Source organism: Numida meleagris, chromosome 4 (assembly GCF_002078875.1).
Source record: "Numida meleagris isolate 19003 breed g44 Domestic line chromosome 4, NumMel1.0, whole genome shotgun sequence".
NCBI classification, from domain to species: Eukaryota; Metazoa; Chordata; class Aves; order Galliformes; family Numididae; genus Numida; species Numida meleagris.
In genome coordinates, this window is record NC_034412.1 from 35273162 (window position 1) to 35287817 (window position 14656).

At 38.4% G+C, this 14656-nt stretch overlaps 1 protein-coding gene across 7 annotated transcripts in view; it reads right to left on the reverse strand.

Moving 5' to 3' along the window:
- The window catches only part of INPP4B (inositol polyphosphate-4-phosphatase type II B), a gene marked incomplete at its 5' end in the record, with an annotated part of 191005 nt that overhangs the window by 48487 nt on the left and 127862 nt on the right, over nt 1–14656 (reverse strand). For all 7 annotated transcript variants that reach the window (XM_021394498.1, XM_021394499.1, XM_021394495.1 and 4 more), the window contains 3 exon segments: nt 524–647; nt 1615–1787; nt 9696–9831. In XM_021394498.1, the coding sequence (XP_021250173.1) occupies nt 524–647; nt 1615–1787; nt 9696–9831 (433 nt within the window).

A 14656-nucleotide genomic window follows, 5' to 3' on the forward strand; every position in this document is an offset into this window, starting at 1 on the left:
ATTTCTCTCTCCAAATATACTTTTAAAAAGATATCAAATGATGGAACCTATAACAAGTTAGGCATTAAACAATTTTCAAGGTATCTTCACATCACCTTTACTGACAACAGTCAGGGCACAGGAGATAGTAACTACTTACATGTGCTGTTTGGGTTAGCTTTATAAACCTATTTTGGGTGAAGTCAAATGCCTTTACAAACAGAGAATTTATTAAAATCAAGAGATCCCCTAGCAGTACTGATAAAGCTAACCTCCTGTATTTAAAGCAATGTAGTTCAGCACTCTGCAGCAGCTATTGCTCCCTGAGAGTAAAAATAAATTCATTTGTGATATATTGAATTGACCACAATGTATCGATGGCTTCAACTATGCTATGATATGGAAGCCTATGTTCTCTTCAAGGTAATATTTCTTGATTCAATAACCCAAATTTCTGGAATCAGAATCAAGGTTAAAATCAGAAACTCCTGGGTAAACATCTGGTCTGCATGCATAAGGAATTTTGTCCAAGAACTGTACTTACTATATGTGCTTAGGAGTCCTTCATATTGCACAAGTAATCCAACAGTATGAAGCTGTTGTAAAAATCCTTGATCATGTAAACCTGTATGCAGCTTGATTATAAACCCGCAGACCAATCCAGCAAGCTATAAAGACAATTAGAAATGTGAAATTACGTGAGTAATATTTGGATATCTGAGAAAACAACTTGGTATTTCTACTTAGTGATTATATATATTCCTTCATATTAGTATTTTGTTGAGACACTTTGTGCTATAAAAATAAGTAAAATATTCTCTTATTTAATATTGCAGACACATTTTTTTTTGAGGTTGTATTATTTACACTGGCATAAATGAGACCAGAACCTTCCTCAACAGAATATAAACACATAAGGATGTGAATTATGATAGATTTCAATGCAGTTTGGCACCTAATGCAAACATCTCCTTGCTCATCACACCCTTTCTCCTTAATTATGTTAGGAAAAATAGACAACTCGAGGGAGAAATTAGACGAGTCATTTAGAGGCAAGCTATCTGGAAGAAACCATCTACAGAGAGAATCAAAAGAACTTCAGCTATTTAGCCAGAGAGGACTAGTCTGAGAAGAGACGTGCTGACAGTCTTCAGACATATAAAATACTGATTCAAACTGAAAACAATTGATCGATTATTCATTTCCAAGGTGACCAGGAGAAAAATTTCTAGTGTGAATAGCAGCAAGGAATACTCAGGCTAGACTTGAGATCCTTACTTACAGGTAAGGATACTAGCATACATAATCTGGGAAGACTGTGTAAATAGCTTTATGGATGCTTCTTTGTGCAAAGGGAAGAGATTATGTAAGATATTCCAGTTTACTGCAGACCTATTTCTGTGACTCAGTGATTCAGTTACTATGGATTTCCATTTACTATTGATTTCTCTAACACATTATAAAATATTTAGGTGGATGTAATGGAAAATATGTGAAAAAGTTGTGTTAAACTGGGAGAAAAAAAAAGAACAAACCAACACACATGCAGGCATAGTATGTTCAATTACAGCAACACTAACAACATCACCAAAAATAGTCACCACAGTAGGAAATAAGTGACATGAGACAACCTACTGCTTGACTAAAGACAATGTCTCTCCTTAGGGTCAGCATCAAACATTGTGGCAAACCACAGGCAAGTTCCTGGAGCAGAACAAACGCCATTGACTGCTTCGCCCTAGTGACCACCTCTCCCATGCAATCCTTCAGCGTAATCACCAGGGGATAAAGCTGCTCATACCAGTCACCTAGAACAAGACAGATGATTAGTTCCAAAACAGAGAATTGTAGAAAAAAAATCTGTTTTCAGATTGGAGAGTGGGCTGCAGTAGAATGTCTTAGACTTCTGGCGACACTACAGCTCTATTCCAACCATTGTGGTTCTGTAAATGTGAGAGGAAGATCACCACTGAGATGGAGGCTGTTTTTCTAACAGACTGAATTTCTCTGTAAAGCCTGCATTAAAGTGTTGTACACGGAGCTTAGAGGGATAAGAGTGAAAACTCATTTAACATGACATGAATATGATGGAGAATCTCGTGTTCTATCTAGCAATGACAACTCAGATCTATGCAAATGAAATGCAGTCCAAAAAAAAAAACAAAAAAAAAACCAAACAAACTCATAAAGAGCATATATTCAAGAAAGAGTGGGTGCTGGAAGGCAAAACAGAAGAACAAATAGTTATCTGGGAAGGATAACTATTTAATGCATAGGCTGGAAAGATACTAACCTTCAAGTCACCTTCATTTTTCTTTTTAGTTTCTGTCTGTATTCTTCTCTTTAAATAGAGATATTGAACTCATCATTTTTTTATTTACTCTGAGCAGAGAGATTTCAAACAATTCTATAAGATGTTTTGCTCACTTAAAATGTATGTTAGGAATATCAGAAAAAAAACAGGCTAGTCAAACATACAAAAAAATGGGACACTAATACATTAGAAATTATAGAAAGTGATAACGAGGAATAGAGGATGACTAGAATAGCTTACCCAAACTCGCCCAATTACCCGAGCTGTTCCTGAATTTGTCAAGATTTAATAAAAGCAGACCTACATTGTAGTTGTCTGTGGTTTTGCCTATCCATCTACAATAAGCAAATCATAAAGAAAAAAATGTCCTCTTTCAGAATCTGCCTCTTGCTTTCATTGTTGTAGTTTTTGAAGAAAGAAACCTATGCTCCAGAAAAATCTATATAAAAACAGGAAGTGTAACTGACTTAATACTGTTCATCACTAAGTCATTTTATCCTGTAGATAAGTGTAATTAAGAATCAATGATAATCAAAATCTGTTCAATTTAAACTGTAATTAGGTGGAAGATAATCGCACATTTTTTCAGGTAACAGAATCTGAATCAGATCAGTGAGAGGCTCATTAGTACTCAGAAGTTCCTTAAACAAGACCACATAGCTGCCTGCTGCAAAGTTAATTTGGCTTTGCTACGGAAAAATATGGAAATGGATAAAACTGTAGCCAAGACAACGGATAGAATTTTGAAAGCAAGGAGAAACTGCAAAAAATTAAGCTGCAGAAAAGAAGGAATGGGAATAAAGACAGAGCGGTCAGAGGGAATAACTTGGATTGTTTTGCAAACAGTGTCTATGTAGTGAGACAAACTGTGCCTTAACAGAGGCATACATATTTCAGTGGAAAAAATAAAGACTGAAGAGCTGTTCCCTGGAAAAGAGCAGTTATCGAGTTACAGCCATTGTGAACAAAACAGAACATAAGCATCTCCACTTCCATGTTGCAGCAAGGAGTTGATTTCATACAAAAATATTGATAACAATGCATGCCAAGATCTAATTCACACATTTTAAAGACTGCTGGAATAGACGAGAGCTTGCAGAGGAGAACTACCAAGATTTAGGGTTTAATCTTCTTAAGCCTGTAAAAAAGATGAAGCAGTAACTTGATTTCCGTTCTTTATGAAGAAAAAATGAAGAGTACTAAAGGGGATCTGTATTCTAGGGAATAAAAGTAAAAGAAAAAAGTAAAAGGCTGAAGGCAGGCTGCTGTGAGACACATTCAACTGTATAAATAAGGCAGAAAACTGGAAGTCAGACTAGGCTGGCCAGGAGATCTAAATTCTTCTTTCTAGTCTTAAATTATACTGATTTAATAAATTAAGCAATAAATAAATGCCATGGAAAGCAGAATGAGATTAAAACACATAACGTACACTAAATCAGTGAGCGGGGCCATAACTGATAAAAATGGAATTTGTCTGCTTCTCACTTGAGCAAATTATTTGATGAAATCCTTGGGTAGTCTTCATTTTTCTTACAAACAGTGGCACAACCTAAGTTCTAAAAGCATGGTGACTTAAAGGTAGAAACGCAGACCTGAAGGTACTGCCAATTGACATTTGTTCCAAAGCAGAGCTGGACAGACACAGCTAAGTACACTGACACCCAGGGCAAGAGAGAAAAAGATGAATTTGTAGATCTAGATACATTTTGTGTGCATGCTTTTACAACTTCAGTTATGTGGAGAGGACTAAGGAGATACTCCAACTCTCCCTCACAGAAGAGTGGGTCACATACCAACCACAAAAATCAAGTAACACTGAAATCTTATTCTACCAAGTTGCCATTTCATCAGACAATCCACATAATGTATTTCTGCTTCTTCAGGAACATTACTTTGTACTTGTCCTCAGTGAACTGCATTCTAGTATTTCAACACTCCATTTCGTCAACATCCATTCTACTCCTACTCCCATGGTGCTTAAAGCATCTCCCAGCTTTAATCATCTGCAAATTTTATGAGAATCATCTATATTTCATAAGCTAAGTCAGTAATGAAAATACTGAATAATACTGGACTGAGAGTGAATCTAAGTGGATTCCCCTTCATATAGCCTTCCAGGATGCCAGTAAATAACAGATAACTAATTGTTCTCGTGGATTTTCTGAATTATTTGTCATGTTCCTTGTGCTACGTAGCTTCACAATCCTTTTCTCAAAAGAATTTTTGTAAGACTGTTTGGAAAGTAATTCTTGTAAAGATAAAAATTGGAAATATTTTATCATATTACTTGCACAAGTAATGTCAGAATGTGTCAGCTCCTCTTGCACTAAGAAGAAATTCGAAGGTTTGGAGTACTCAAGGCCATTTTTTCATTGAAGAACAAATATTAATGTTCCAAAGCAAACAGAGCCATAATATTACTCTAAAGAAAGCTTTAATTTCATATGCACTTTGCTTTGAAGAAAATAATAAAAACCCAAAGTTTGTAGGAAGCCTTACCTGAATGGCTAAATAAATAAGAAATTACTTTATTGTAGAATATAAAATAGATATGTACTTGACAACTGGAAAGAAGAAAGTACAATACCCTTGTGTTATTAAATGACCTAAAACCATCACTTACTCCTTGCTTACAGCAAAAATTCTGGTTCAAGTGATGAGGAAAGGAAACTCAATTAAAACATGATGCTAGTCAGCCTTTAGATAGGAAACTAAAGCTGTAAAAGCCAGACACATTAAAATGGAAAATGGAAGGATGAAACTAAAAGAATAAATATAATCACTATACAGTTAGCATGAGATTAAAACAAGAGTAAAACAGTACAAGTGTAGTACCCTACTTTCATTGCTAACAAAGAGTTGTGGAAGTTCAGTTTAGGGCAGGATTCTCATTCTCATCAGTCTCATTCTCTTAACTTGCCCGCACAGGCAAATGACCTTCTCAGCTCTCAACTAGTCATTCTACATGCTAATACTGAAGTTGCAGTATGTCAAATTGCCTGTGAAATTTGATAAAGTTTGGCAGAAAAGCAAGCTCCTGCTCTTTTCAAAATCAAGCCTACTGAACTGTTTGTTAAAATGTGCTGATGATCAAATAGAAGATCCTAAAGCTGTGCAATAGCACTCCTACCTTGTTTTACCCCAGCAACAGAGAAAAAAAGCCAATTCTATCATTCCTGTCCGGACCACCTAAAAATCAGTGGATATCTTTGATGGCTTTAATTCACCCCAGAATTTAAATGGTATGAAGTTAGAAAATAGAAATCGAATTAAAGCACAAGAATGTACAACATCTGTCTTTTAAAGGAACAGAGAACCCTAGAAACTTTCGGTTATAAAGTTAATGGCAGCTACTGAAGACTTAAACATTTACTGTAGCTACTCATTCCCTTAATAAATATATATACAAATACATACAAAGCCCACAGTGGGATTGAAATAACAGGTCAGATAATGTAAAGTTATTGACATCACAAATTGAATGTGTTGTACAAAAGCTAATTGCTTAAGGAAAAAGGCCAGCAAAACAAATCAACCAACCCAAAACAGAAACAATCTCCTCAAAAACAGCTGGTGCAAACAGAACGCACTACTTAAGCCCAATGGTCTGAATTTACTCTTTCAGGACAGGACTATGCTCCCTATTTCTTTGTTTTCCCACTCAGCTTTTGGAGCCATTTAATTCAAGGATGAAGGCACAGCTTTTTGAGAAGGGATGAGGTTTTATTATCCTTGTAATTCTGCAATCTTTCTCACTTCTCACTAGAAAATCACAAAACTAAGTCTTCCATGTATTTCTGCAGTTAATATAACAACAGTCAACTTTGATCACATAGTTCTGGTACCAAAGGGAACAATTTTAAAATCTCGGAGACTTATTGCTCCATTCTAATCATCTAAGATTTTCTGTACTGTCAGAAGAGTAAGAGAAAAAGTTGAAACCAACTAATCACATACATATTAGTGCCTCAGAAACTTTGGTCTCATTGAAAACAGGAAAAGAGGTGATGGCAACAACAAAGTTAAAACTAATGTAAAGTACTGAAGATATAGAAGTAATGTAGAAACCTTTCTCTAGAAGTGTTATCCAACAAATATTCTGATGTCTTGTTTAAGAAAATAGTCTGTTGAATCAGTTTGTCTTTCTTTCTCTCATTTATTTTTGAGCTGCTGTCAACAGCTGAATTACTAATAGAAAGTATTGCTGTAGTGGTTGCCTTATATTCTGGGCTACATACAGCCCAGCTAATGGACTTACCAAAAAGAGAAGGAAGACTAAGAAATTAGAGGGAAAAGAAAGTGGAACAATACAAGAAATACATTACATTTTGGAAAAGGAGCTGATGCAAAGACTAAGAAAACAAGAAAGAAAAATTTGAGAAGTAATGGCAGAGTAAGTTTTTCAGAATTCTTCTTTGTTTCCTCAAAATCAATAGCACTTGCTAATCAAGGAACAGACTAAGGGAGAATTTTTCACCTTCCCAACTAAATGAGCATTTAAATAAAAGCTGTTCTTCTGAAAATGCAAACAAAATCACACCATTTTATTTCACATTTCTATTGGCAATTGCATTTGGATGGATGCAATTTCCTAGGGCACTGAAAGAAGAATTTAATCCAGATTTACAGAGTCTTCATCGGGTATCAGATCATTCAAAAAAAAAATTAACCCACACAGTCTGTAGCAATGTGGCTATGAACGGATGTTCTCCTTCATTTGAGCTATGAAATACAGCACCATTCCTGGGGTACTCTTCACAACTTACACTAAAGGTTACCCTTGACCAATTCATCTGCCCAGCAGCAGAGTTTTTGACTTCATAGTTCACTCCAGGCAAAATCCAGGTACAATCACAATGCCAGTTTAAATTCTTTGAGATAACTTTGTCGATTTAGTATGTAGCAGATTAGGAAGTGCTCACACAAACAGAGCCAGTGGAAGAGTAGTTGAGTTTGATAGTTCCGATGGAAGGGTACAAAGAGCAGCTGGGAACAACAGGCTCTCATACCACCACAGACAAACATGGACATCTGTATAAACCTAAGAACTAACTATTGCATTTTACTGGCATCTCTAATTCTTCAGGACATGCTTTCACATTCTGACTCTGATGAAAAATGATAAGACAAAAATAAAGACAATTCAGTGCTGTCAAGTAATTCTCCAAAGCAAACCAGTCTTGAGTTTAAAAAAAAAAAAAGTAAAAAGCTCTCTTTTAAAATCCATCTACTCTTCCTGATTTATCCTGCAGAGAAATCATAGTTCTGCAAATGATGAAACCACAGCATGTTACCTTGGTAAGTGGTAACTCAAATTCAGTCTTAAGAATACACTCAAAAGTCAGACTGCATGAAAAGTTAGGCTAAGAAAGGTATAACTCATGTTGAAAGCTAAGTACAAAAAATGGTGCCACAAACATTTCAGATTAAAAAGACCCCATCCTACAAATACAACCATGTTGGGAAAAAAGAATAAGATCACACAGTATCAACTTTGAGACTGCAAATATAAGCCTATCTTCACAAGCTTCAAATATGTCTAATGATAACATTTGTAGTTACAGGAATATGCTATTGCTCAAAAACATCAAATTACCTTCATAACTTTTTCTACCATCTAAAATGAACGTGTGATGTATTCTTAGCACTCTCCATTGTTTGTTAGACGCTATATAAAATTCTGTATTGTAACAGGCAGGTTCACTAATATAGGGAAACATTTTATCCCATACCTCAAGGTGTGTTTTTCAATAATTTGATCAAATTCTGAGTATTCCCCATTTTTCTTACAAACAGCAGCACAACTTTTCATACGATCAGCTCCAGCACTGAAGCAGTTTCAGACTCAAAGATATATCTGTGCCCATATATTTGGGTGTTACTCAGCTAGGTTATGCTCTTATTATGGTATAATACATAAGCACAACATATTGCAAGCTTTTCACATGTGTGTTGTTTGTGAATTGAATGTAGTATAAAATTGTAAAATTTTAGTAAAAGTACAATCTTTATATATAAGAGAGTTCAGAGGAGGGCCACCAAGATGATCAGAGGGCTGGAGCACCTCTCCTATGAGGAAAGGTTGAGGGAACTGGGCTTGTTGAGTTTGGAGAAGAGAAGGCTCTGAGGAGACCTCATTGTGGCCTTCCAATACTTGAAGGGAGCATACAAACAGGAGGGGAATGATTGTTCACAAGGGTGGATAGCAATAGGACAAGGGGGAATGGCTTTAAACTGAGACGGGAGATTTAGGTTAGATATTAGGAGGAAGTTTTTCACACAGAGGGTGGTGATGCACTGGAACAGGTTGCCCAGCAGGTTGTGGATGCCCCGTCCCTGGAGGTGTTCAAGGCCAGGCTGGACATGGCTCTGGGCAGCCTGGTCTAGTGGTTGGTGACCCTGCACTCAGCAGGGGGGTTGAAACCAAGGGGCTTACCAAGAGGTATTCCTCATTCTATTTGATAACTTACTATAATACTTAAAAGGAAATTGAAGGGTTTTGGATTTTGTGAGCTAAAAATTCCAATGAATATTTAATTCTCCTGTGCAGGGTGTGAGCATGAATCAAAGCTAAGAATACTCTTTTTCACAACTATAGTGAAACTTAAATGGTTCTGGTTAAGTACATTTCGTGGCTTATACTGAAAAACAGAGGAGATTTTCAGGGAGTTGAAAATAGCAAAGGAAAACTTGTCAAATTTCATGTTGCTAAGCGTTTTTGCTTGTATGAACAGAAGGCATCAAAAATGAAGAATAATCCTAAATCATAATTTTTCAAGACTGGATTAAAATAATAACATCAACCTCAAATTTTGTTCCTTAATAAAAAGTACTTTTAACAATTGGGGTACAGATAAAAAACAGTGCATGTGACTCTCTCAGTACAAATGTACTGTAGTAGCAGGGGAAATTTCTGTGAAAGTGTACTACTGCTTTATCTGCAAAACATTGTTAATAAGAATCATGAATTTCAGCTTATAGTAGAAAAGCTAGTTAATACCTGGAAAAGATGGGAGTTAGGCACAAGAACAAATAATGAATTTTGTTCTTTTAAACAAAATCAATGTGGCTGAGTTCATTTTCTAAGAATGTTTCAGGATGACAATTACATTTACCTCACTGTTAAGATTTTTATATATTTTTTTCTAAAGGTCTGAAGAATGAAGAAAGCTTCTTTGAAAAAAGTTCTGTTGATAAAGGCTTGCACCTGCAATTTCATAATTCACCACCACTGAAAGCTATGACAATGCAAATCTTTTCTAATCTGCACTCTCGAAGATACTATTGACTCCTTTATCTCATTTTTCTGTGACTTTTTCCATTTGTATTTACACCAGTCAATGGTTATAAAAAATGGAAAAAACAAAACAAAACAAAAACACACCAAAAGGCTGCTTACCGTCTGCATGCTTGCAATCTCCTGCTGAAGGGTCAATTTCACCTTTAATGTTGCCACTGTTGTCTTTTTCAAGCAGTTTGTCCACCATGGCAATAACACAGTTTAAACTCTTCCCCACATTAGCCCACACCCTGTCCTGAAAAGCGCATAATATTATCACTGCACATTACTGAAGAAGGATTAAGAGACAATACCAACTTCTTATCAAAGCATTAAAATGGAGACAAATTACAGAAATAATAGATTACCATTTTTTCTCATTCTACAGGCAGTTTAAGCCTTTTTCATGGATTGAATGACAACTGTAATCATGATGCCTTTTTTTTTCTTGGACATTAAAAGAAACACAGTTCAAACTACATAAAAATGCATGCAAAGTTATCTGTTTTAGATTCAACCACAGGGAACTGAGCAGATTGCCTGTTTGACATCATACAGTAAGGGCATAGACATGTAATGTAAGACCTTGACAAATCAAGTCCTGTGTGCAACTGCATGTTCTCCATGGTACTTGACAACTTCTTTTTAATTATTTAACATATCCTCTATTTTATCACATGACATAGTCTGTTAATACAGATGTAAAATTAAAAGATAAAAATTATCATGACACATTTGAGGCAACATCTGAGCTAATTTCAGTTTTGTTCTGCACCTCTCATGATGTCTGCAACCACGAGTTGTTCACTGAGTTTATAATAAATATGACAATTACAGAAATATTAGTGTTGCAGAAGAAAATCTGTTCAAGCAGTAAACAAAAAAAGGATAGAGAATGTGGAGGGAGAGAAAGTTACTGTAGAAAAGATACAGGCAGGGTCCCATCCTGTGCTGGATGGTGCAGAAATCAAAGCTCTTGCGCATAGTCTTGTGGGGCAGAATAAGAAAAAGGACACAGCCAAGCCATACATGAAATGAAGTTGCATGCAAGACTAATAGTCAAAGAGTAAACAAAAAACCCAAAACAACATATGTACACACTTTAATACTGAGTCATTCTGATGCTGATACAGATCAATTAGAGTTTGCTTGAGGGTTAAAAATGGATAGATATGATCAATGCTCTTTTCTTCTTTACAATCGCCAAAAGTTTAAGGTACACATTAGGCTCTGAGACATAAAAGCAGAGCTGCAAAAAGACAGCATAGGCAATGAAAGGGCAATGAAAGCAACTGAAAACTCAAAAAAATATCACAGTTCCATAGGTAACGCTTGGAAGTTGGGTGAGAACAAAGGAAGAACTACTACTAAGGCAAACTTATTTAATATAAAATTTACTTTCAATTACACGTCACAGTTCTTAGGCCATTCTCCTGACACTAGCAGAGGGATCTCACCTTTCCACATTCCCTCCACTTGAGAGCACACCCTGTGACAAATGGGCACTCTGCTTTGAGGGAGATGACACAAATCTACAGACAGAGAAACATCTACTTGCTGGAACTATATGGCAACACAGATCCTCCCTCTCCAGCTCAGAACTGGAAGGAATTTGTAGGGCTGCCGTGAGGGCGAGTGAGCTGATGTACAAGCAACAATAAACTGGTTATTCTTGCACAGAACTGTATTTAATCCACAAATATATTTTTGAAAAGTACTGCAGGTACAGTGCAACAAGTGGAAATATCTGCACTTCTACACATGAAATAACCTCTTAAATACATAACTGTCTGAAATTCATGTGCATAGATACAATTTAAAGCCAAAAATAAAGGACAGGTAGAGATTCCTTCATAAATTTAATCCTCATGCACATACCTCAAATATTCCTGAAATATATTCTGAGTATGGATGAAATGTTTGCTTTCCAGCCCCCACTAGCATTAGTTTTGGGAAAACAATTAGGTGAAGAGTAACGAAATGTTGCAAATAGTAAAAATCCAAGCTTGAAAGAGCTGCGAGCTTTACTGGGAGAGCGACAGAGAACATCAGTCTTTCTAATCACTCAAGTTGCTAAGGTAGATGAACTCAAGTTATTTGGCATGGCTACAGGAATGTAATTTCCCTTTCCTCCCTCTGCTGGGGCAGTTCAATCCCAACATAAACAGTGTTAAGTTCTTAATGAGCATCTGGAGTTATTGCACAAGCAACTCAAATAAGAGCTTTAGTTCATTTAGGAACGAACACTTCTTGTAAACCAACTTTTAACATAGCATTGAGGTGATGTCTTCAGAATATTCACACAAACATTCCCTGAGGGTTTAGAAGTAAGATTCATAAACATCTGTTGACAGAAAGCTCACCTTTATTATCATACATCTGGCCATTTTACATAAGAGCAAGTGAGACAGGGGGAGCAAATGCTTGTTGTTCCAGAGCTCTTTTTCTCCAGATACAAGGTTCTTAGGATTCAAAGTTATCACTATATGCAGACACAATAAGTAGATGCGTCTATCATATGCGGTGATGTTATACTGTCTACATCAAAGATGGCCACACTGTAAAGACCACGTCTTGAATAAAATCGCACTTTCAATGAAAATCAAGTGACCCCCCGCTCTTCTACATGAGAGGAAATACATAAATTTCATGTTCCTTCTTCACCCTCACCTTTCACAGGTTTTCGTGTAGCCTAGCACACCTTCCACTCACCTTGCATGTACTTAAGCAATTTTTTTTTACCATTTGTCTACAAAATATGTCACAAATGATCATTTTGCAGCATGCATCAGATTAAAATACAAAACACACACACAATCTGTCTTATAAGCCTTCTGTGTGAAGTGAGGGAGGAGAAGAAAATAAGTGTTAGTTCTTGATACATCGAAGTGCTGAGACCCTAGGTTCTTCAACAGCATGCTTCTTCCCTGACAGCAGTTTTCCACCAGTTGTCACAGGGCTAACTGGGTGTTAAGTTTATTCCTGCAGTGTGAAGAACCCAGATAAAGATGGTTTCTGGCTCATTCATTACTGCTTCTTTAAACTCAGAAGTCAAACTAACGACAGGGAAAAAAAATGTGCATCAAGGCTTGACTGTGTTGGGATAAAGCAGATTGGGATAGGTAATTGGCACGCTAACTACTCTTACGTTGAGATGTGCCCTTTCACATACACCGCAACTGTGGCACACTTTACTGGGGCAAAGTCTGACACAGCAACTCAGTGCTGTGGAGACTCTGCATTTCCTTTGAGATGTGATGTGCATTCATATCCAAATATTATAGTAAAGCCCTTTAGAGGTGTGCTCTTAGATAAAGCAAGTATTTTAACAAACGTTCATTGATCGGTGGTGCCAGTCCCTGCCGTCCCTGAGATCGAAGCAGCCAGCTGCGGCCCTGCACGAAGCATGTCACCCCCTACCGCCTTGCAAACAGGTAACAGGGGGGAACCAGCAGGCAGACGGTGTTCCTGCTGCAGTGATCCCCCTGTCCTCTCCCCCACCTAACAACGGTGATGAACTGGGGGGCAGGGGGCAATGGCAAAAGGTCCCTGCTCGGCGGTGCAGGCGCACCCGCCCGGTGATTCCCCTCCCTCCTCAGCTCCCCCTGCAGAACAGGTACAGTGCTCTGCGGGAACAGCTGGACAGTGGTGATGGTGGTTCTCCCCACTCGGAGGTGTCTCCAAAGCCCAGCAGGGCTACCCCTAACATTAAAACATCCTCAGCAAAGAACAAGAGACGGGTCATTGTTATTGGTGACTCGGTGCTGAAGGGAGTGGAAGGCCCAATATGTAGACCTGACCCTCTACACAGGGAAGTCTGCTGCCTCCCGGGAGCCCGGGTTAAGGATGTAAGGAAGAAACTTCCGTCCCTAGTACGGCCCTCGGATTATTATCCTCTGTTGTTGTTTCAGGTAGGCAGTGAAGAAATAGGAAGAACTTCCCTTAGAACCATGAAAAAGGACTTCAGAGCCTTAGGGCGTCTGGTCAAGGGTTCGGCACCACAAGTTGTGTTCTCCTCTATCCCTCCAATTATAGGGAACAATAGGAGACTAAACATGATGGGGCAACAGATTAATATCTGGCTCCAAGCCTGGTGTGCCCGGCAGGGATTTGGGTTTTTCGACCTTGGCTCGATTTACACGAGATCGGGCCTGCTGGCATCTGATAGGAGTAGCTTATCCCACTGGTGGAAAGGGGTTTTACGGCGGGAATTGGGAAGGTTCATTGAAAGGGCTTTAAACTAGGTATGAAGGGGGATGGGGGTGAAAACAGGGTCACTAGTAAGGACCCTGTATGTAATGAGCCAGTGCTTCCAGGAGGGGCTTGTGCTAGTAAGATCCCACAGTCTTGTGGGAGGTATGAGGATGACGACACACCCTTTTGTAGGAAGAACACAAGGGATGATGTGAGGTTGGTGGCTTTGATAACACATAAGAATGGACAGGATGGTATTGGGGCTTTAGGAAGCAATGGGGGAGAACTTCAGATTTCTTCTGGAAATTTGAGGGAGGGTCCCTCTAGAAAGGTAGTGTGCCGGAAAGCCCAGCTGAAGTGCCTTTACACTAATGCACGCAGCATGGGAAATAAGCAGGAGGAACTGGAAACCGTGATGTGCTTGGAAAATTATGATCTGGTTGCTATCACGGAAACGTAGTGGGACGAATCCCACGATTGGAATACTCTGATTGAGGGCTACAGGCTCTTCAGAAGGGATAGACAGGGCAGGAAGGGAGGAGGAGTTGCCCTCTACGTTAGGAAGTGGATAGATTGTGAAGAGCTGTGTCTGAGTAACAGCCATGACCAGGTTGAGAGCTTATGGGTTAAGATCAGCGATCGGTCCGGTAAAGGAGATCTGGTGGTTGCGGTCTGTTACAGGCCACCTGATCAGGGGGAGCCTGTGGACGAGGCCTTCTTGCTCCAGCTGCAGGAGGTGTCGCGTTCGCGGGCTCTTGTCCTGATGGGGGATTTTAACCACCCGGATATCTGCTGGGATAGCGGCAAGGCGGGCGGCAGACAGTCCAGCAGATTCCTGGAGTCTGTTGACGATAACTTCCTTGTCCAGGTATTAGATGGACCGACCC